At 36.8% G+C, this 23,848-nt stretch overlaps 1 protein-coding gene across 3 annotated transcripts in view; it reads left to right on the forward strand.

Moving 5' to 3' along the window:
- The window catches only part of AFG2A (AFG2 AAA ATPase homolog A), a 307,360-nt gene that overhangs the window by 13,966 nt on the left and 269,546 nt on the right, over nt 1-23,848 (forward strand). For all 3 annotated transcript variants that reach the window (XM_014845518.3, XM_070504718.1, XM_070504719.1), the window contains exons 8-10: nt 188-311; nt 2,438-2,693; nt 21,398-21,552. In XM_014845518.3, coding sequence (XP_014701004.2) covers nt 188-311; nt 2,438-2,693; nt 21,398-21,552 — 535 coding nt within the window. The remainder of the gene's footprint in view (nt 1-187; nt 312-2,437; nt 2,694-21,397; nt 21,553-23,848) is intronic.

Raw genomic sequence — 23,848 nt, forward strand, 5'->3', positions numbered from 1 at the left:
CTAAGGTTTTTCAGCTTATCCTATTGCCTTTGTCTTTAATATTATTAACTATATCCTAAATTTGATACGTTGCATTTCAATTAAAAAATTAAAACTACTTAGTTTCAAATTTTTAATTGAAATGCAACGTATCAAATTTAAAAATTAAATGTGTATTAGAGAATTCATTTTACTTGTTTGTTTTTAGGCACCCATCAATTATTTTTATTGATGAGCTGGATGCACTTTGCCCTAAAAGAGAAGGGGCTCAGAATGAAGTGGAAAAAAGAATTGTCGCTTCACTTTTAACACTGATGGATGGTATTGGCTCAGTAAGTATAGCACCAGTATTGATTCTGTATAGGAAGGGGTTGATTCTTAGTTATATGTATGTAGTAGCAAAAACTATTAAATATGTCTTAAGTTTTTGGACATCCTAGGATAAGGAAAAAAATATTCATAAAAACTAAAGGCAAGACCCATAAAGTAATTTTCTTCAGAAGATTTCTTAGTAACTGCTAGGATAATATAACCTGGCACATATACACATTTTCTAGCATATAAAATAATATACAATAATAAATTTTTTTGGTAATAAATGGTACTAACTTAAAACCTGAAGCAAAAATCAGTAAGGAAGATTTAGCAGTTAAATTTTAGAGGATTTTACTAAGAAATTTCATGATTGTCTTATTACTCATGTAAAAGTTGATTCTTTTAGGTCTTTAAGTTTGTCAAGTAAAAGGAAAGAAAGTGAGAATAATGGAAAATGTGTTTGTACAACATTTAAAAAGAATTTACCCGTGTTACCTGATTCTCTAATAGGGCATACACTCTTATGGTTAATGAAAACTATGTGCTAATTATGAAAAGGAGATCCATAGTACTAATAGAAAAGAGGAATGAAGAATTGTTTCAGACTCCTGACAGCCGTTTACCAGAAGAATACACTTCTTATGCAGAATTTTAACTCATTTTTTAGAATCATAATATGTTAAAACCAAAAGAAATTTTAGAAATCATCTGGCCTCATGCTCTCCTTTTGCACATTAAAAAACTGGGTAATTAAAACTCTCTGGTTTTTACTGCCTATTGGTAGAAACTGAACGCGTGAAAATAACATGAAGGTTTGGTAGTAAGTCTGTTACTTGCTAGTGTGTGTTACAATTTTAAGAATAACACAAGAGAAGGATTGCTAGCTGGGGGAGGCTGAATGACCACCTGGTTCACAGTCTTTTGGCAGTACCTAGGTGTGATCATCATGTCCCAGGTTTGATTCTCAGCTTATAAAGCTGGGGATTTCAGTGTTGTTAGTATATTGCAGGTGGTAGGGCCCTGAAGACTGACCCACAGTAATAACACTCACAAGGGACATGTGTAAACTGGATGCCAGTTTATCCATTTACAATAAGAAATATAATTATTAAGCTGACCAAATATCTTTGTTTATGGGTGACTCTTTTTTCACCCTGAAGGCAAATATATGTGGAGAGCTCTATTATAATTAGAAGGGTTCCTGGTGAGTAGGAAATTAGATGGAAGGCTCTGTGTTGGAGGATCTTAATCACTGTCCTTGCTCCCTCTTTCTCTGCCACTAGGATAGACCTACTGTAGACTGGTGTTCTTGCCTTTGGGCAGGACTGGAAGCATGTGACAGTCATGTTTTAGTCTGAAAATGTTTAATGGACTGTATTTGTCTTCTAATCTCATAATTCATAGAATCACTGTAATCCATGCATTTTCTGTTGGCACATCCAGTATAATTGATTGGGTTAGAGTTTTCTTACATTGAATCACATTCCGCTTAAGCTTGTCTCTGTGAGTTTATACTTGGGTCATTGGAATAGAATGTTGGATAATTTCTACAGATGGCTGATCATGACTGTAGTTCTTGGTAATTTGTTCCAGATTTCATTCTCAGAGAATAAAAATTCTTATGTATTCAAGGGTGGCTGGTACTTGGATGTTGATTATATTGTTGTCTATATTTTATGGAATTTAAAAATTTATCAAAATAAAAAAGAGACAGTCCATATGTGAAGAAGATTCCTTAGACCCCTGTGTAATAGAGCCTTGCTCTATTGAATGATGTATAGGTCATAATCTTTGCTTTCAGGCAGGGGAAAAGGACAACTTAAAACAATTAAACACATTAAAACAGCTATATGGTAGGGTATTATATGTTATTATTCATGAAAATGGTGTAGTTAAGATGCTAGAGGTGGGACAGACATCAGTGTGGATGGAGAGGTAAGTTTTGGAAAACTTTCTAGGTGAGGGAGCATTTAGGCTAAGCTTTGGAAAATATGGGATGAGTAATTAAAAAAAGGGTTAGGGCTTAGCAGCCTGGACAGTTAGATCCATCCTTGTCTATATAGCCAGTGCCTATATATACGTATTTATATATATTTATATTTGTATTTATTTATTTACTTAGATTTTCATTTTATTTTGTTAGGAAGGAAGTGAAGGACAGGTTTTGGTCCTTGGGGCCACAAATCGCCCTCATGCTTTGGATGCTGCACTCCGAAGACCTGGACGATTTGATAAAGAGATTGAAATTGGAGTTCCTAATGCTCAGGACCGGCTAGATATCCTCCAGAAGCTGGTTCGAAGGGTACCCCATTTGCTCACTAAAGCTGAACTGCTACAGCTGGCAAATAGTGCTCATGGATACGTTGGAGCAGACTTGAAAGCCTTGTGTAATGAAGCAGGTGAGAGTGATTTGCTATAGTGAGTCTGTATTGATGGACTTAACTCTGGTTTATTTACATACTGATAATTTGTACCTCATTTCTTAATGGAAATAGCTAATTTTTTCTAATCATAAAATATATTTATTGAAAAACCTACAGAAAACTATAAAAAAGAAATAAAAATCACTCTTTATCTTACCTCTAAAGATAACCACTATTATAGCATATATCCTTTGAGACTTTTCCTAAGTGTACACACACACACAAACACATGTACATATGTGTGCATACACACGCAACTGGATACATTAACGGCAGTATTGATGATGACAGTATTTATTGATGTTGTGCTCTGGAAATTAGGGAGAAGTGCCTGCAGGAGGATCCAAATTTTGTTAAGGAGCAGCTTTGTTATTTGTTGAAATGCTGAAAAAGTATTCAGTGAAACCTGAGAATTCAATGCCTTAGAGTATGTGACAGTGATGTTTAAAGTCTGAAGATGTTTAAGGGCTGTTATTAATCAGTTGACTCTTTGAGTTTAAGAACTTCACCATGGCATAACTGTAATTATTTTCGAAGCCCTTAAGACCTGTTAATGTTTGTGCAGTTTTTCAGAGTAATTTCAACCATGGAAAATGTATTCAAATCAGGGCAGTTTTTTTAAGCTATTGAAATATTTCTTCAGGCAAGTAAGAATTTACTGAAAAGTAGCTGGTAGTCTTTTTTTTGTTCTGGGAAGATGTGTTTATTTCTGGTAACCTCTAAAGGCTGGGCACATACCTCATAGCACCTCTGGTTTGCTGATAATCTTAGGTTCTCTGTATTTATTCCCTCCTCCTGTATGGGCGTATGTTTCTAAGTCCTTACTATTCTTTGGAAGAATTTTTTTCGGTTGTGGCATTCTGTTGTTCCAGTTTGTGACCTATCCCAGTGTTTCATAAGGTGCTTTAAAGAAAGTTTAACCCTCACAGGTAATAGAAGAAATGGAAATCTTGAGTTGGAAATTTAGTATAGAAATATGGTAACTTTTACCTCTAAATCATTGATTCATAGTTAATCTAATTTAGTAGGCTTTGAAGACCTTTGCATTAGTCCTTTCATCCTTCTAATCTGGCCTAATGTGTGCAGGAAAAGAGGTTAGAGAAGGAAAAACAGGTAGAAAAAGAAAACTTGGAAGAGATATTTAGGAGTCTTTGAATATCTTCCTCTTGGTGGAGAAAACCGGTTTGATTTCATTCTATTTGAGCATTTTCACAGTTTCCATGTTAGAGGACTCACAGTTGGGGGAGACTACAGGTTATGTAAACTGCAAAGCAAATATAAACAGTCTTCTGATATATTATGGTCTAGGGTAAGGTCCCTTTTTGTTTAGTTTCTTGTGCTTCGCAAGATTCGGTGGGCTTGATCATGGTAATGCATTCCCTAGTGATCAAGAAGCAGAAGTATCAGTGGATAACTTTGCTCCCTTCATTCCATTAGGTGATAATGAAGAGTCTGAATTATTATGTAAGCATTGCTTTTGCATTTGTCCTGGCATCTATTCAAGGGTTCAATCTTCAATATCCTTTACCAGACATTTTTTGACTTTCTAATGTATTTCATGTATTCTAGAAGGCTCTGGGATTCTTGCTGTTCAGAAGCATATTGTCTGATGGCAGAAAGAGAGTTGTAAACTACTATTTATATCATGAAATGTGTACTCATGAAACTATGGAAAATATAGTGACTTCCATTATGGAGAAAGGACATGCTATGGTTATATAGAAAAAGTGACATCTGGGCCCGGCCCCATGGCTGAGTGGTTAAGTTTGCGTGCTCCGCTTTGGCAGCCCAGGTTTCGCCGGTTTGAATCCTGGGCGCAGACATGGCACCACTCATCAAGCCATGCTTAGGCAGTGTCCCACATGCCACAACAAAAAGGACCCACAACTAAAAATATACAACTGTGTACTGGAGGACTTTGGGGAGAAAAAGGAAAAATAAAATCTTTAAAAAAAGAAGGACCTTTCTTTAATAAAGGTTTTCATTTAAAAAAAAAAGAAAAAAGAAAAAGTGACATCTAAGAAGAAGCTTAAAGAAAAAGTACGAGTTCTACAGGCAGAATGAGAGGTGTGAGAAGGTGGCAAAGGGAAAACATTCTTTTATCTAATCCTCACACCAGTCCTGTGATATAAGTATCAGATAGACTCGAGAGGTCTCACAGCTAGTGTTAAACTACAATTTAACTGAGGGTCATCTTACTCCAAATCCATTCTCTTAGTCAAAATTAAATCATGAAGGGGGTGGCTCCGTGGCCGAGTGGTTAAGTTCGTGTGCTCCGCTGTGGTGGCCCAGGGTTGGGATCCTGGGCACGTACATGGCACTGCTTGTCAGGCCATGTTGAGGTGGCTTCCCACATCCCACAACTAGAAGGACCTGCAACTAAGATATACAACTGTGTACAGGGGCGGTTTGGGGTGATAAAGCAGGGGAAAAAAAAAAAAAAAGATTGGCAACAGTTGTTTGCCCAGGTGCCAATCCTTAAAAAAAAAAAAAAATTAAATCATAAGAAACAGATTTTTGTCCAAGTGGCATAAGGCTTTTTGATTTAATTTTAGTCTATGAAGCTAAAGGGTTGAATCAATTTACAAAGTAGAAAATATCCATATCTTTTTACAGGTGAGTATAGTCCAGAAATTAAGCTGTGTCCTGAGACTTTCAAGGGAAAAGTGAAAATGTAATCCCCATACTAGATGTAAATAGGACCATTTACTTTCATGGGCACTGTAATATCCCCAAGAACCCTGGGAAAATGGCAAGAAAAGGTGAGAAATTCTACCCCTTACTATGTTATATTTAATTGAAAAAATTGTGAAAGGATTAGAAGGTGGGGTGGAGAGAGGCCTCCAATCCAAGATAGATAGGTGTATCTATATAGATATATATAAAAAGGATGTACTTAGTGCATACAAGCAGTAAATGACATATTAACTATTGTTAATGTGACTTAGTAATAATTTCAAATTGTCAGGTATTGAACTGATATTTTCCCCTAATCTAGCAATGAATCAGACTGTGAGAAAGTAATTTTTAAAAAGATTAGGGTTAAAGTGTCCACTAGGGAAAATATATTTATGTGGTTTTGTATATACTATCTTAAATACTAGTGTATGTTGTGTTATGTAGTGTCATTCTCTAACTTTATATAGCAGAATAAATTTTAAGAACAGTGTGCTAGAGTTTTTTGCAAGGGATTTTTCTAAAGAAGCACGGGGTATAGTAGAAGATAGATTCTGAGAGTTGGGCAGATCTGCCTTTAAAATCAGACTTGTGATCATGGGCAAGTTCTTTGTTTTATGTGAGTTTTAGTTTTCCCCATTTGTAAGTTAAGGGGGTTGTGGTAGATGATATCTAAGTGACCTTGTAAATATGACATTCCCTGGATATAAGGGAGAACAAGAAAGAAATGGGGGAAAAAAAAAGAAAGGATAGGAAGAATTAGAAAAAGGACAGTGTGAGATAACAAATACTCAAGTTACTCACTAATCCTGGCCTGGCCTCAGCTACTTTCATACACCTGGCCTTGCCACCCTTCAGTCTTCTTTTTCGTACCTGTTTGTCTGAATGACTTAAACTTAGGTAGTTAGTCCCACGGTGTTCTTAGAAATAATGTTACAAGCAGACTAATGTTGATTGGGAAGTTAACTGCATTTTCTCATTGAAACAATTTTATAATTTCTGACTAGGGACTTGAGCAAATTATAAATTTGGCTAATTGTGTGACTCAGAGGAAAGATAAAACAACTCTAAAACTCTGTAAACTTTAAAAATAGTAGAATTGTGCTCAAGTGCTATTGAATGGGCACAAAAGTGTATCCCTCTTGTTGAATATACAAGGGCATCCCGGTATACTATGATGTGTCATTGAGCATAGGAAGAAAAAACTCAGCCATATGGTAAATTTGAACTACCCTCCTAGTTATAAATACAAAGAATTGAACATTTAGTGTTACATCCTATCTGGGTTTAGAGGAGTTATTAGGGGATGACTTGAATGAACATTTAATGTTGCATCCTATCTGGGTTTAGAGGAGTTATTAGGGGATGATTTGAATGAACATTTAATGTTACGTCCTATCTGGGTTTAGAGGAGTTATTAGGGAATGATTTGAATGGCTCTCCAGTCTTTTAAAATGACTGCCTAGGGAAGTTTAAACTGATGATTTCTTTTTTTCTTTTTTTTTTTTTTAACATGATAAGTTTCTTTGGGCAAGTGGTAGCAGTCACAATTATATTGACTTTAGAATTATACACAGTTAGAAACATTGTTTTTAAAAAAGAGTCATGGTATTGTCTTAATATTTAGAGGCAGTATTAGTGATTTCTGGTACATAATAGGTGCTCAATAAGTATTTGATATGAGAAATATATGTGAAAGCTGGGAGACATAATTACCACCCCACTCCCCTTGATAGAGTAATAAAAATGTTTATTAACCTCAGAGTTGAGTTTAGTTTTGTTTTTACACCTTGAGTGAGAGTCATCTCCTTCTTTCCACTGTTACCTGCAGAAATCCCTGCTCTTTGCTGAGGAAACACCTCCAAGTCATTATTGCTCCTTTATGGGTATACAGGTTTGCAAAAGCTGTAAGAACGTAACAAGGGGTCCTGGAAATTCCTGCCATAAGCCTTCAGATTCTTTCCCACTCTGAGGTCCTGTTCTGTGATTCTAGGCTCTATATAGAGGTACTTTATTTTATACGACAAATGCTGTTCTTGATCTAGACCAACCATCTCTCTAATTTTTGCAGATTTTTTGTAATTGATTTAAATGACTGAATTAGGTTTTGGCGAATGTAGTTCTCAGACTGCCTCTGATAGTATTGAGTTTCTTCCTAGCGTTTTTATGTGATAGTAATGTACTATTCCAAACTGTATCATTTAAATCTCCCACTCTAGCAGAAAATGAGTGTTCAAGTTTGTCTTGCAGGTATGTATAATGGTTCTAAATGAAACTTAAAAATGACAGATAATTTTGAAGGATAGAAGAGCCACAAGGAAACGGTTTTGAATTAATGATTAAGAATACAAGTAAGAATATAGACGTGTGTTTTTCCTGGAACATTTGCTTGCTTATGATTTGTGGACCTGTGTGTTCTTTGAGCTTTTTGCGTGTTGACTGTCAGTTTTCTTTCTTGCTGGACTGCCTTCTAGTTGGAGAAGCTCTGCTCTTTTTAGCAAAAAGTGGTGCACAGATGTCTAGTAAGAGCCTACATTGCAGTGATTCAGAATTTCATGAAACCTAAGTGAGCTATGTTCCTGATTATTTTTGTAATCTAAAGGTTTTTGTTTGTGGGATCAAACTCCTTGTAGTATATGTTTATTTTTGCATGTTTTTCCAGAGAGTAGAAGATTTACAGTCTGTTCCATAGTTTATAAGAGTGATGCTTCATCTTTTGCATTGTGCTTACTCAGTTTTTCTAGTCTTTTATTCCACTGTTACTAAATATTTTTGTATCTTTTAACTTTCTCTCCATAATGAATATGAAAGTTGGAAATACTACAGTAGTGTTGCTTTCAACACTTGGATCTCTTATTATCTGAGCAGATAAAATGTTTAATATTGAGGGTTGGGCGTGAAACTTATTTTCAAATCTTGTGTTTTCTTTATAATTAATTTGTGAGCTAGAGTGTGGTGTGATATGTCCTCACTTGTCCAAAGGCCTGATGTTTTGTAGCTCACCTTTTTAAGCAAAGAGCAGCTGCATTTTGAAATGTTTTATCTCAAGTGGACAAGCTGTTTACAAGCTCAACTCTGACACATCCTGACATTTAATGTCTATGTTTGTATTCCTCCTGGGATTAGGCTGCCTTTCTAATTAATTAGTTGCATAGCCTTTTATTAATTCACTCAAAATTTATAATGTTTTAAATTAACAACATAGATAAGCATACCACAGTTTTTTGGAAAACATGAAATGTTAATTATGTAGCAGAGACATGAATTATATAAACTCTGCTGAATGTTAGAAGATGCTTAGCAACAATGTTTTCCAAATATAGGGATTTATTATAAACTTACCCTTCTAAGGCTGCCTGTGCCATTTCAGGAGAGTGAATATAAATAGAGCTTGATTTCTTCAAGAAGTGGACTCAGTCGTTTTGTTTACAGTGAAAGGAAGTATTTGCTTCACATCTTTAAGAATTTATCTTTAGCATCCTTGTTGATTTCACATCATTTCAACATGTTCATACCAAATACTTGGGCCTTGATAAGATAGCATCACAGAACAGGAAGAATTAAAACTCTTATTTAAACAATGATTTTATCATTATAACACTTAAGTAGGTCTAGTAACAATACTGAATCTAATTACTGTAACATAACTTTTTTTGAGATGGAAAATTTTATCTGTCTTGTACCAGAGTTCTGAGATATTTATAGCTGTTAGCCCTTCCTCCCACCCTCATTAGCTTATTTTAACAGGAATTTATGGAGGATCTACTATGTATAAAATACATAACAGTCCAGCTCTCATGAAAGGTTCTCTTTCCAACATTTTCCACCATTTTTTGAATTCTACCAGTGTTGTTTTCTAAGTTGGAATTAACATATTGATTCTGTAAAATTCAGTATTTTTTAATAAAGTCCAGGGAAATAGTGGGATTTATTGGAAAGCTTATGGTGAGCTCTGGATTCAAATGCCAGCACTAGCCTTTATCAACTGAGAGACATTGGACAAGCCATTTAACCTCTTAAACTCTGCTTCCTCACCTGCTAATAGAGATAACGTATCTTTTAAGAGTTCTTGTGAGGTTTAAAAATATAGCCTGGCAGCAGTGGTTATGGTTTATACAGGCCGTTGGTAAGTGTCACGTTCCTTTTTTTTTAAAAAAAATTTTGTATTTTATGTGTATTTATGCATTTCTCTGGTAGAAGCTGATTTGAATTTTGGCAATATTCCTGATATTTTAGGAACTACTTTGGTTATCCTAGTATAGGAGATATCAAGGAAAACTGACAGAATCCTTTACCTTGCTAGGGTAGTGATTTTCACTGAATCTGGATCAGTAAAGTCTTACCTCTCAATAAGAATATGCAGAGTAGAGGTAAATATGGCTTGTTTTGGAGGTGCCTCCCTGATAGATTTTTCTTGCTGAACTTGGGAGCTGTCATGTCATATGTTGGCAGAATCATAGTCTCTTCCCTCTTCTACCTTCCCTGTCCTACATGTGAGTCTGCTGTAGGCTTGCAGTAGAGCAACAAAATTAAATTGATGTATGTATCACAGTTACCACTCTAATGTAATGTATTTTATAAGGGATCATATCTTTATTTATGATTATAGCTGGATAAATAAACAGTTATTGTGCATTCTAATATCTCGTAAAACAGTGACGTTTCCCATATGTTTTGTAATTCTGAAATATGAGTTATATTTGTGATGTTGGGATTTTTCCTACTGCATAAATATTATGGATATTATTTAAGAAATGGAAATTTTTTTTGTCAGTGAATTGGGTATCTTAATATTACGTTTACTATTCATTTGAAATGACTGGAGCTGAGTGGTTTGTTTCAGAAAAACAGGTGGTAGTTTTGATTCTGTTTAAGCTCTAAGTGATATATACCATTTACTTCGCTAGTGGAAAGTTTTCTGAGTTGTCTTGCCAAGACTATAAAAGTATAAAACTTGAGGAAAGGTTTTCTTTTTAATTAAAACAATCACAAAAATACTATCGGTCTTATCTAAATACAAGTTATTTCTAGGACTTAATCTTGATTCCTTTTCTCTTGACTCTTCCTTTATCAAATCCTGTTAGCCCTGTTTTCAAAATTTATTCAGAATTTGAACTTTTAAAAAATTTTAAACTCTTTTCACTGCTCTTGTCTAGACTCTTGCCATTGTCTTCTTCCTGCCCGCTCTATCCCCCACCTCCTACCCCACTTTATTCTTCACATTGTCTAAGGGGCAGGGCTTTGAAGTGGAGGTTTTGGAATTGAGGAGAGTGTGGGTGAGCGATATGACTTGGAAGTTATCAGCAGTTAGATGGTGACTGAAGCCATTGAAATGAATGAAATCACTGAGAGAGAGTGTGTAGAGTTCAGCCATTCATTCATTTATTGAGCCAAGCACTACACTGGGTGCTAGGACTACCCCAGTGAATAAGACAGGCTTGGACTCTCTCCTGCTAGAGCTCAAGATGCACAGGGAAGGAGGCAGTTTAATAGGTAATTACAATACAGTGTGTTGGGTATTTGCAAATGATCAGGAGGTTTTAGAATGCTGATGAGGAGAGAAGAGGGGTCCTGAGGAACACCATTTAAAGTTGGGTTGTCAGAAAAGTTCTGGTATAGGAGACTGGAGTGTCTAGATAGATGGGAAGAGAACCCAAAGAAAGTGATGACAAATTAAATGAGGGAAGATTTCAGGGACGAAGTAATTAGAAATAATGTAGTTTTAGTTACCACTAATCAAGTACTTGTAATCCGTTGGCCACTGTTTGAAGTGCCTTACATGTATTAATGCATTTCTTACAGCATCCCTATGTGGTTATCTTCATTTTATAGCTGAAGAAACTTAGGTCAGAGAGGTTAAAGAACTTTCCCAAGATCACACAGAAAATAAACAGTGAAGCCAGGATCCACAGTATTAGAGACCACAGTGACATCAAGTGCTTAGTTTCTTACCTGGGAGGTCAAGGGCACCTGAGAAGAGAATAGTTATGGTAGGGTTCTGTAGCTAGCTGCTAGATTGCAGTAAATTGAGGGGTGACTGAAAGTTGAGGACACAGAGATAGGGATTGTCTTTTCCCTATTGATTACCTTTTCCGTTTTGATGATGTACTATTATTTAGAGTTTTTGTACCTTCTATAATAAAAAGGGGTAGAGTTGGCCCACTTTCTCCCTTTGCCTCAACTGTCATCCCTTCCCCTCCACCCCTGTGCCCTCCTCAGGTGAAAACCAGATGAGATTATATTCCTTGATTATTTTCCTGGTTCCTTCTTCCTCTTACCTGGTCCTTGCTCTAGTCCACCAAGCCATAGATCTTCAACCTTTCTTGCCATAAGAATTGTATTCTAATCAACTATCCTTTTTTTTAAACTCAGCATTTTAATGATGTTGGTAAGCCAGATAAATAAATAATTTGATATTAAAAATTTGAAACGTAAAGCTATATTTTTTAGGAAAGTTTGTTGAAACCCAGGACTGGTGAAGTGAATTAATCCTGATGTTTTAGAACCAGAAGATCCTCTCAGAAATCATTTAGTACATTCCCTTATTTCATAGATGAATACAGGCTTCATGCTATATCCAAACTCAAACAGTTAGTCAAGTTTTGGTCCAATATTCAGGTCTCAAGACCAGTGTGCCTTCCATAGTGCCATTACTTTTAAAAGCAACTTTTGGGGCCAGCCGGGTGGCACAGCAGTTAAGTGCGCATGTTCCGCTTTGGCTGCCCGGGGTTTGCCGGTTCGGATCCCAGGTGCGGACGTGGCACTGCTTGGCAAGCCATGCTGTGGTAGGCGTCCCACATGGAAAGTAGAGGAAGATGGGCACGAATGTTAGCTCAGGGCCAGTCTACCTCAGCAAAAAAAAAAAGAGGAGAGTTGGCAGCAGATGTTAGCTCAGGGCTAATCTTCCTCCAAAGAGAAAAGCAAGCTTTGAAAGTGATAGGGAGTTCAGAATAGACCTGGCTCCAATGATCCGTTTAAGTTATACCAGTCTACACCAGTCACTTGTAATATAAATAAACTGAGAACCACAATACTGTGTATGAGGATATTCTGTTTGATTTCTTGTCTATTCATGAGCAAGGAAAACTCTCCCAGTGACATATCAAGTGGTGCTCATCACTTTGTCTGTACTTAATACTGAGGTGAGGGAGAGTAAAGACTCCAGATAAAACAAATTTTCTGGAGTTCTGATATTTTGAGGAAAGTCCATTTTAAAAAAGGAGACTTAGGGGCCAGCCCAGTGGCCTAGTGGTTAAGTTCATGTGCTTTGCTTCAGTGGCCTGGGGTTTGGATCCTGAGTGTGGACCTGCACTGCTCCTCAAGCCATGCTGTAGTGGCATCCCACTTACAATATGGAGGAAGACTGGCACAGAGGTTAGCTCAACAGCAATCTTCCTCAAGCAAAAAGAGGAAGATTGGCAACAGATGTTAGCTCAGGGCCAATCTTCCTCACCAAAAGGGAAAAAAAGGGAGACTTAGATTTTGTTATACTTGTTTTCAGTCTTCATGTGCCTGAGTATATTATTAGGAAATTTTACACTCAATTTTTACAGTTCAAATCTGAGATCCAGATGCCTATGTTTCATGTTACTTCTTCACATAATTAAGTGTCTTGTAGGGTGGGTCATAATTCTAAAAGCATTATTCCTCCTGTGATCAGTTTAAGTTCATTGTTAGTTTCTAATGAAGGGACTTAATTGCGTCTCAAAAATAACATCATAATTTAGCAAGCATCAAGTATAAAATTGTAGGATTCCATATGTGTGGGGCAGGATGATGTTTGTTGATTGAATCTGGAGCAGATGGTTCTGAAGAGCATGAATTTAGAGTAATTGCTCTTGTAGAAGTGGTTATATCTGGAGAGTGATGTGAGGCTTGACAGGGAACGTGTCGTATACTGGAAAAAATGTGTTTTGGCATTAGGTTGGCCTGAGGCATTTTGCCTTTTCTTCTCTTCATTGCATCTTGTTTTCCATTCTCAAAACTTTTGAGAGCATTGGAAAATAAAATAATGAAAACAAAATGACATATTTATTGTTTAATTAGCTACACCTGTTTTTTGTTTCAAAGTTGTGTTTCTTAGAATATACAAGTATTGCTTCTGTTTTTGTTTAAATTTTAAAAATTAAACTTAATAAGGAAAGGAAATGTCATAGATTGCTTGCCCTAAGCTATATTCCTTGATCATGTACATGTGTCCATTTGCTTGTCTAATTGTGTACTTCTGGTTTATAAAAATATATGTATTTCTAAAAATTTAATTTCTTGGCATAGATTCTAGTGTAGCCTCATTAGGAATGGTTTATGTCCAATAATTTAAGCTTGGCATCATAGAATTTTAAAGCTGAAAAAATAATTTAGAGAAAATATATTTTAATCTTTCCATTTAATAAATGAGATAACTGATGGCCAAAGAAGCTGCTTTATTTAAAGCGACACCTGGATTAGTGGCAGATCTAGGACCATGGAGGATTGTTTGCGTTAATATGATAGCTCTAGGGATCTTTAATTTTTGCAAGCTCTGATATACGTTTAACATTTAATTCATATAAATTCCGTGTTTCAACTTATACATTATTTTCAAGAATAGCATTTGTCATATAAAATAGAGTATCTCCATATACAGCCTAGAGTCGTAAAACCAGGACTAGTGGGAAAGAATCTGAAGGCTTATGGCAGGAATTGCCAGGGTCCCTTCTTACGTTTTTATAGCTTTTGCAAATTTGTAATCTTCCATATAATTCTTTTTCCTTTCTGACAGTCTACCATACTTTATCTTCTCACATATCTACTAACAAATTAGTAGAATTGGATTTAGATTTATTTAAAGCATGTTCTTTCATATTTCTAAGCGCGAACTCTCTAAGAACAGGGATTTTGTCTTTTATTGTTCTACAGGACCTCATAATCTCTAAAGTGTTATGCTCATTCTTGTCCCTAGGCTTTTGCGTATCCTGTTCCCTCTGGCTGGAATACTCTGCTGCCTCTTTCACCCCAGTTCTTGTGTTATTAGCTTAAAATCAACTCATTTTTCAGTTCTGACTACCTGAGCTTGGACACACATTTTAGTCTCTTCATTTGTGAAATAAAGGAATATACTAAATGAGAGTTAGTATATTCCCTGCAAGGGTTGTCTAACTTTAAACTGTCACTTATCCTACTAAACTGGGTTAGATGTCCCTGACGTATGTTTTTGTGTCACTTTGTTCTTTCCATGTTATAATACTTGGCGCAGTTTACTGTAATTACCCATTATGTGTCTCCTCTGTTAGATTGTTAGCACTGTGAGAGGTTTGTCTGCCTCTTGCTCTTGTGTCCCCTGGCATGTAAGAGCTCAATACATTTGTCAAATAAATTAATTATGTCTAAGAGGTTCTCACTTCTGCCTCCTGCCGTCAGAGAGAACATGGACGCCCAGGCCACGTGGCCTCATCCAGTGGTGACTTCTCATTCTGTTCAGCCACATTGTAAGGCCATATTTCCCTCCCCTGAGCCTGGGGTGGAAGGAAAACCATGTTGGCCCCATTACAGACCTTTTCTTTAGCCCAGAGGGGTGACTTAGCTCTTCATGCCACATTGTCTTAGTTCAGAGCTCCTGGGCAAGATCCTTGAAAATCCTCTCGACTCTCACACCTCCTCTCACCATGGTGTTTCACTGTATATAACATTATTGGTTCCATGCCTCCCTAAATTGCATCAGGGCAGATGAATCCCTCTCTGGACCAAGCTTCCTCACATTAAGTAATCTCTCTCATACACTGCTCATAACATTGAGATATTAGAGATAAGACCATACCTGAGGTTCAGAGATATCAGATAGCTTTGGCTAAGATAACCTTGGTAGCGACAACTGGGACTAGGAGCCAGGTCTTTTGACTTCAAGTTTAGGACTTTTTAGACTATGCTATTCTGCTTCCTGCTCTCATCAGCAATTAATATATCTTCAAGGATGTCGGAATAAGACAGTATCCTTTCATATCTCATTTAAATACTCAATTCTATGGAAAATTATGATCTTATGATATTTAGCAGCATTTATATAGAACAGCATTTAACAAATTTATTAAGTGTTGAATCCGGAGGAACATTAGGTGCTTAAAACATTTTCAAAGAGTGATTCACTACTGTTACTAAGAAAATATGCAGTGGGGGTGATTCACTGTAGAAGGTTTAAATGAGGCTTTGAAATAGATGGTGTACCAATCATAATAAAAAATTTAAAAAATGAGAGAGAGAAAACGAAAAAAACCCTTTGTGGTTGCTCTTCTTATAACCAAATGTCGTTTTACTAGAAAAGGGTTTGGCCAACCTATTGGTTCATCCTGGACGGATGCTGGTTTTTGTTTTAGATTTTGTTTTTTAAGACCTATTCATTTTAATAATTTCTTTCTTCTTTTCCTTCTTCTCATTCTTGTTCTCTTTCTACCCCTCCTTCTCTTCCCCTTCCTCCTCCTCTACCTCCTCCTCCTTTTTCTTTTTTTTGGTATTAAAATTAGTTCATACAAAGAAATCACATATTGTACTACAAAGTTAATATCTATCAAAATGAATTTTGTTTGACTTCATTTATCCTTTCTCCTCATCTATAGAAAATGCCTCTTATTTTTCTCCAAGGGAGATAAAGACATTAGAATGGTCTGCCTCTCCATCCTCCCGCTCCACACTGGGCTGGTAGCCAAGTGCCCAGTACAGCCTAAAGAAGAAGTCTTTGGCCCTGGCCACCTGCCCAGGAAATCCGAAAATATTAAGTGGAAAATTCCAGAAGTAATTCAGAAGTTTTAAATTGCATGCTGTTCTGAGTGGCATGATGAAATCTCACGCCATCCCACCAGGGATGTGAATCATCCCTTTATCCAGGATGTCCATGCTGTATACGCTACCTGGCTGTTAGTCACTCAGTAGCCAACTCGGCTATCAGATTGACTGTTGTGGTGTTGCAGTGCCTGTGTTCAAGTAACCTTTGTTTTACTTAATAATGGCCCCAAAGTGCAAGAGTAGTGATACTGGCAATTTAGATATGCCAAAGAGAAGCTGTAAAGTGCTTCTTTTAAGTGAAAAGGTGAAAGTTCTCAACTTAACAAGGGAAGGAAAACATTGTATGCTGAGGCCGCTAAGATCTGTGGTAATTTTTACTACAATATATTATAATTGTTATATTTTATTATTAGTTATTGTTGTTAATCTCTTGCTGTGTCTAGTTTATAAATTAAACTCTGTCCTAGGTGTGTATGTATAGGAAAAAACATAGTGTATATAGGGTTCAGTACTAGCCTCTATTTTAGGCATCCACTGGGGGTCTTGGAACATATACCCAGTGGATAAGGGGGGACTACTATACTTGGAGAAGATCAGCAGAGTAAACCCAAAGAGGAAGAAAATTAAAAATGTAAGGGTTGGGGCCAGCCTGGTGGTGTTGCACTTAAGTTTGCGTGCTCAGCTTTGGTGGCCTGGGGTTTGCTGGTTTGGATCCCTGGCATGGACCTAGGTACCGCTTATCAAGCTGTGCTGTGGCAGGTGTCCCACATATAAAGTAGAGGAAGTTGGGCACAGATGTTAGCTCAGGGCCAGTCTTCCTCAAAAAGAAAAAAAAAGAAAGAAAAAGAAAGTAAGGGTAGAGTCAATGGAATAGAGAACAAAACAACAGAATAAAGTTTAAAAAATCTCATTCTTTGAAAAGATTTTTAAGATTATGAAGTCAGACCTAGGTCCATTCAAGGGACAGAACTACACTAGTGGGTGTTTTGGGTGAAAGAGAAAAGAAGATGCAAATAAAATATAGAATGGAGGAAATAACTACAGATACAATAGAGATTTAAAAAAACAAATATTCCCTCTGGATATTAAAAACCCTCTCTGCAAAAGAATAATGTGGGGCTATCTATCTCACTGGCTTACCTATTATTTCCTCGCAGCCTCATGATTAACTTTACTTTGATTAACTACACTCTGTCCATTTAAAAATATGTGTTAACATTTCTAGTATAGTCATGCCTCACTTAACTATGGGGATACATTCTGAGAAATGTGTCGTTAGGTGATTTTGTCATTGTGCGAACATCATAGATTGTGCTTACACACGCCTACGTGGTATAGCCTGGGTGAAATCCTGTCACTATCCATAGTTCTTTCCTCTTGGGCTGGTACACTTCTGGGAGAAGGATCTTTCAGCTTCTTATGTGGCAGGTATAACGTGGCTGTAAATTCTGGGAGCAGAGGGGGAGAGTGGAATGGAGGAGGTGAGGTCTTGCTAATTTCCCTTTTTAGTGGTTCCCTTTCTTTTAACTGTACTTCATGTCCCCCCCAATCTAGAAACCTTTTGTGTTACTTACCCAGAGAATACATCTTCAGATGTAGGGGACAGGAGGGGTCATCTGACTCCATGAACTTGTGGAGTGGATCTTGGGGATCTAACTGCTTCCTAACAGACTTCTATCCTAATCCTCCATTTTAACCCCAACTTTTCTATTTCTTTTCAGAGGTGATTTCTGCTGCTTAGTTTTGAGCTTTTTTGGTTGTATGTGGGTGGGGTGAGTAGGAGGGGGTCTATGGCATAAATCTTGTTGCTCTCAGATTTTTTTCATTCTATACTTGGGTATCAGCTTTCTTGGGTCAGTTATATTCAGTTACTACTTGTTCATCTGCTGTCGAGCTTCCAAAATTTTTGTTGCTGTTATGTTGTTTCCTCTCTTATTCTGTTTGCCCTTTGGGGTTTATGCTTCTTTAAGAAAATCCCTTTACAGTCATTTTCATGGGGTTTTAGAAGGGAGAAAAGTTAAGTGCTTTGTGTTTAATCTACTGTCTTTACTTGGCCTAAATGCCTTTATTTCAAACCTTTATTTTTCAATTCTTGATCGATAGGCTCAGTGGTGGCCCATTTCATCTTTTAATCATAAGTGTATTTTAGAAATAGTCGATAGACATTTGTATTTTTTTTTTTAAAGATTGGCACCTAGGCTAGCATCTGTTGCCAATCTTCTTTTTTTTTTTCTTCTTCTCCTCAAAGCCCCACAGTACATAGTTGTGTATTTCTAGCTGCAGGTCTTTCCGGTTGTGCTGTGTGGGATGCCGCCTCAGCATGGCCTGATGAGTGGTGCCGTGTCTGCACCCAGGATCCGAACCAGTGAAACCTGGAGTCGCCTAAGCAGAGCACACAAACTTAACCGCTCAGCTAGGGGGCCAGCCCCAGACTTTTGTATTTCTTTCTAGAGACTAAGATGAGTGATAAAGCAAGGGCTTAAGACTTATTTTCTATACATGACTTATAATCTTAAAAAGAGAAGTTTCAAAAATATTTTTAGAAATGGTTGCATCATTGGTATATATGTTTACCTATCATTTAGATATGTTAAGTTGTGCTGTGTTCATCACAGAATCAATCTTTGTACTTCACTATTTCTTAACTTTTGAAAACTCCAGGCTTCTTTATTCTTTTGCCTTTTCTGTCTCCTCTGGGAATTACTGCTATTTTCTTGCTGTCCTCAAAGATGAGGAGTTTTTGTCCACTTCTAAATTCTGTAGTTTGTTTTTGCAATCCTGGAGGTTTGTTTTGTAAATAATACTTATAATATTGTCTGAGCTTTTTAAAACTATAATTTCCTGCCCTTTCCAAACCCCTTCGTCAAATGAAAATAATTGGTCTCCTTTATTGTCAAACTTTATACTTACCTGACATAACTGTGGCCGGAAATTAGACCGCTTCCCTTGTTGCTCTTTCTAGTGTCTTCAATACCGGTAAGAGTGAGGTATTTGGTCTAAATTAGAAATATTGATAAATGTTGCCACATAGCCATTTGGGACATGAAGAAGCGTCAGATTCTTCTGGTCTTTTGATTACTTTCATTTATGTAAGATTTTTTAGAAACTGCTTGAATTCATTCAGGCTACCAAGGTGCTGTTTAATACAACATAACAGGTTGCTACTGAAGTTTTATTTATTTAGTTTTTATGCTACTGCACCATTTAACTAAAAAATATGTTGGTCAATGAAACAACCTAATTTGACATAAACTTTTATATTTGTGATAAGAGCTGTGAAGGGTCTGAGATTTTACCCTAATGGTAAGTTAACAAATTTTGCAAATGCTTGTGGAAGACACAATATTCCTGGGTCAGAGTCAAAGAACAGAATATTACTTACAGCAACAGAAGTAGCCAGAGCAGCAGCATTTGCACCAGTTCTTTAAGCCTCAGTTTTCACAGAGTGACACAAAGAGGGCTCAGTGACATCTGAGTTCTGGCATTACAGGAAGATAACCCTGAATTTAGGGAACCTGAGTCTTTTGTAATGGGCAGTAAGCATGTCTGCCCTTTGCTTTGGGGGGACTCACTCTTATCTTCCTGTATACAAACATCCTTGAAAAGATAGTCTAACAGAGGTAGTTAGTGCTTCTGCTTGAAAGATAAGCAGAAATTTGAGAGAGACAGGAAGAATTGTTTTTCAACATTTTGGAAGGCAGAAAAACCAAATGGGTATTTGTAAGATCGACCTAAATAAGTGACTTACAGATTTTAGTTTGCAGAGAATGGCCTAAGAAATTTTCCCTAGAAAATAGTGATATTTTTACATATATCCTCTTGTGTAATTTTTTTTCCAGTTAGCCTACTATCTCAGAGACCTCCATGATATTAGACTCACACTGATAGTTTCCTGGGAAATATTACGATGAATTTATTTTTTCAGTATTGTTGTACTTCCCATTGTTTTTTCTTAGTCAGAGATACCCAACCCTCTGTTTTGGGGAGTTTGCATCTGTCTTCCTTGTATCAATGCTTCTGTTTCTCTATAAAAGTTCAAATATAAAAGCAAGTAAAATGGCAATTATCATATTTTAATTTAGTAAAAATTCACTGAGGCATGATATTTTAGACAAAAGACAGTGAAAAATCATGGAGCCAGGTGGTGTTCCAGGGCAAGTTCATATGTTCAGACTGGATTTCTAAGTGGTCTCTGGGACTAAAGTTCTTCCAAGTGGAACTTCATGTGCACTGGAGCACAAATGTAGCAGCACTTCATTAAAAAAGACCCTAAGGCAAGGAGCTCAGAGGGATTTTGCTGCACTCTAGACTCGAGGTCTTTGTCACAGATCAAAGGGCTCTAAATCTGGCAACTTAATTGTGGGGGGAGGGAGTTGGGACAGTCAGTCCTGTCAGTGTTTAAACTCCAAGCAGATGGCAAGAACAAAGATCTGACCATCTTTAACTTTCCAGGTCAGCGTGATCTCTTTTAAGTTATTTTGGATTTTTCTAAATTTGAATTGGTTGACCATCTTTTTGGCTCTTGCAGTATTTTACTATTCTGTTTCTACTCCTCTATCTCTTCCTATTAATTCTCTATTTTTTTAAACCATCATTTTTTCTTACTTTCTTCAAATGATGAACTTTCCTAAGATTGAGTCTTCAGCCCTCTTTTTTCCATCCCTGATCTCTCTCTAGCCTCCCTTTATAGATCTCTTCCACTCCTTAATAGCAGTTCTCATGTGTATGCACATAACTCTGAAATCTGATTCTCTCGAGTTCCAAAACCACATTTACAACTGCCAACTGAATATTTCCTTTAAGATGTTCTGCCAGCATCTTACAAAACTTGTAACTCTGGTTTGAGTGTATGAACAAAATGGGCAGAGACAAAAGGTATGTTGTTACCTTAATGTTTTACTCTTTTAAAAGAAATTCCCCAAACTGAGTATTTTGACAAATCTTTATGGTCTTTTTTGTGATGTTTTGTAAGTTTTGTTTCATGTTTGGAAAATATCTTTCATATGTCATCTCAGTTTGTCATATTTTCACTGCTGCCAGAACTAAGCATTTGGAGTTTTGCCTTCATCCCCACATTCTTCCATCTCCCTTCATACCCTTCTACCCTCATACACATAGACAAACACAAAAAAAGTTAAATTCTATAATATACTTTAGGTTTGGGTTTATTATTATTATTTTTATTGATAATGGTTCAGTCTGTATTTATGGGGTAGACAATAAATCTTGTGCTACTTTTCTCTTTGCAGGTCTCTATGCCTTGCGGAGAGTTCTGAAGAAACAGCCTAACCTCCCTGACAGCAAGGTGGCTGGATTAGTGAAGATTACTCTGAATGATTTCTTGCAGGGAATGAATGACATCAGGCCCAGTGCCATGAGGGAGGTAGCAATTGATGTCCCAAATGTAAGTCATTTGTAGCTCAATGCTAGTCGCACTGTTTGAATTAAACTCTGAAAGAGACGCAGACTCCAGGGAAACTACCTTTCTAGGCTAAACTTTAAAAAAAGTTTTTTGAGGGGCTGGCCCCGTGGCCGAGTGGTTAAGTTCGCGCGCTCCGCTGCAGGCGGCCCAGTGTTTCGTTGGTTCGAATCCTGGGTGCGGACATGGCACTGCTCATCAAACCACGCTGAGGCAGCGTCCCACATGCCACAACTAGAAGGACCCACAACGAAGAATATACAACTATGTACCAGGGGGCTTTGGGGAGACAAAGGAAAAAGTAAAATCTTTAAAAAAAAAAAAAAAAGTTTTTTGAATTGAAACTTTTATGGAGATAATTGTAGTTTCAGTGCAGGTGTAAGAAATACTGTAGGGAGATCCTGTGTATCCTTTACCCAGTTTCCTCCAGTGGTAACATCTTGCAAAACTATACTACAGTGTCACAAGAAGGATGTTCCATTGATATAATCATTGATCTTATTCAGATTTCCCCAGTGTTACTTGTATTCATTTATGTGTCTGTGTGCACGTGTGTGTGTGTGTGTATTTAGTTCCGTGCAGTTTTATTAGACATAAAGATTTGTGTATCCGTCACCAGAATCAAGATACTGAGTAGTTCATCACCGCAATGATCTCTTGCATTGCCCTTTCATAACCACACCTACCTTGTTCCTGTACCCATTTCTAAAGTTCCGTCATTTCAGAAATGTTATATAAATGGAATTACGTAGTATGCAACTATTTGGGATTAGTTTTTTTCTTTCACTTAGCATAATTCCCTGGATATTCATCCAAGTTGTTATGTGTATCAATAGTTTGTTCCTTTCTATTCCTGAAGGAATATATGTACCATAGTTTATTTAACCATTCACCTGTTGAAGGACATCTAGGTTGTTTCCAGTTTTGGGCTATTATGAATAAAGCTGATATGAACAATTGTATATAGATATCGTGTGAATGTAAGTTTTCATTTCTCTGGAATAAATGCCCAAGAATGCAATTGCTTGGCTGTATACTAATTGTATGTTTAGTTTTATAAGAAAATGTCAAGTAGGCTAATTTTAGGACAAAAAAATCTTCTAATTATGATACCTTCTACTAATAATCCTGATGTTTCCTTGGGTTCTTTTACATATACTTCATCATTGACAGTCTTTGCACAGTTCTCTGTCAAATCACCACAAGTGCAACAAAAGTTATCTTTTATGCATGGATCATCTGTTATGTCCTCCCAGACCTAAGTGAGCCTGATGTGTAGGAAAAAAATGGCCTTATAGTTTTCTTTGAATATATTAATATTTCTAGATAATGAACATTGAAAGAAAGCATTGGCAGTGTGTCCTGCATTGTACTGAGATAGGGAATGTGCCATTAAGCTTGGCTTGAGCATAAGGAGAATGTCTGTGTCTTAGTGTAGCTTGAGGAAGGTTTACAGATTGCTCTCTGTCAGTTATAGGAGAGCTCTGAGGGAAGAATGCAATTTTGTGACTGTTCCCTTTGCCTGTATAGTATTGCCCCATTTCTTTTTCTCTTTTGAGATAGTCCTGTTGCTTCTTAGATACTGTCTTGTAAAAGCTCTGACATTACAGTTATTTGAAAACTCAGAGCCTTGTTAAGAGAGTCAGGCATAGTTTTTTATCCTTTGCCCCATTGTGTATAGGCATGTCAGCATTCACAGTTCTTTTGATCATTAACCAATGTTTTTTAGTTGTTGTAAGTTAAAAAATAAAAGAGGCTAAAATGATATTAAATCAATGCAGTAGACTTTGAGGAATGATAGAGTGGGGAGAAATCAGTGAATTTGTTTTCATTTTTAGAAGTGAGTCTTCCTTGAAAAATGTGTTTTATGGTCAAATAAATTTGGGAAATACTGGTTTAAATAAAATCAATTGTATTTCTTTCCTGCAGGACTTCTCAGAGTCTTTTAATATGCTGATATGTATTGTCAAGTGTCAAAAGAGAGCTGTTAGGGAAACTTACTTGGCCATGGACCATGTGGAGCAGAGACTTTCTGCATTTTATAGTGTGGTAGATTGCAAAAAATGACCACAGATTCTTCCTGTCACTGTGTGTTTGCCTTTTAGCACTGCAACTTTGTAGCTTCTACCACAAAAGAAATGAAGTCAAGTTTCCCACCCGTTGAATCTGTACTTGGCCCTGTAACTTGCTTTGGCCAGTAGGATATTAGTGACAGTGCATGCAGGCTTGAAAGCTTGGGACCTGCCTTTTCTTGCTGCTCTTTGAAGTGTTAGCTGTGTTA

Source organism: Equus asinus, chromosome 3 (assembly GCF_041296235.1).
Source record: "Equus asinus isolate D_3611 breed Donkey chromosome 3, EquAss-T2T_v2, whole genome shotgun sequence".
In the NCBI taxonomy this organism is placed as follows: domain Eukaryota; kingdom Metazoa; phylum Chordata; class Mammalia; order Perissodactyla; family Equidae; genus Equus; species Equus asinus.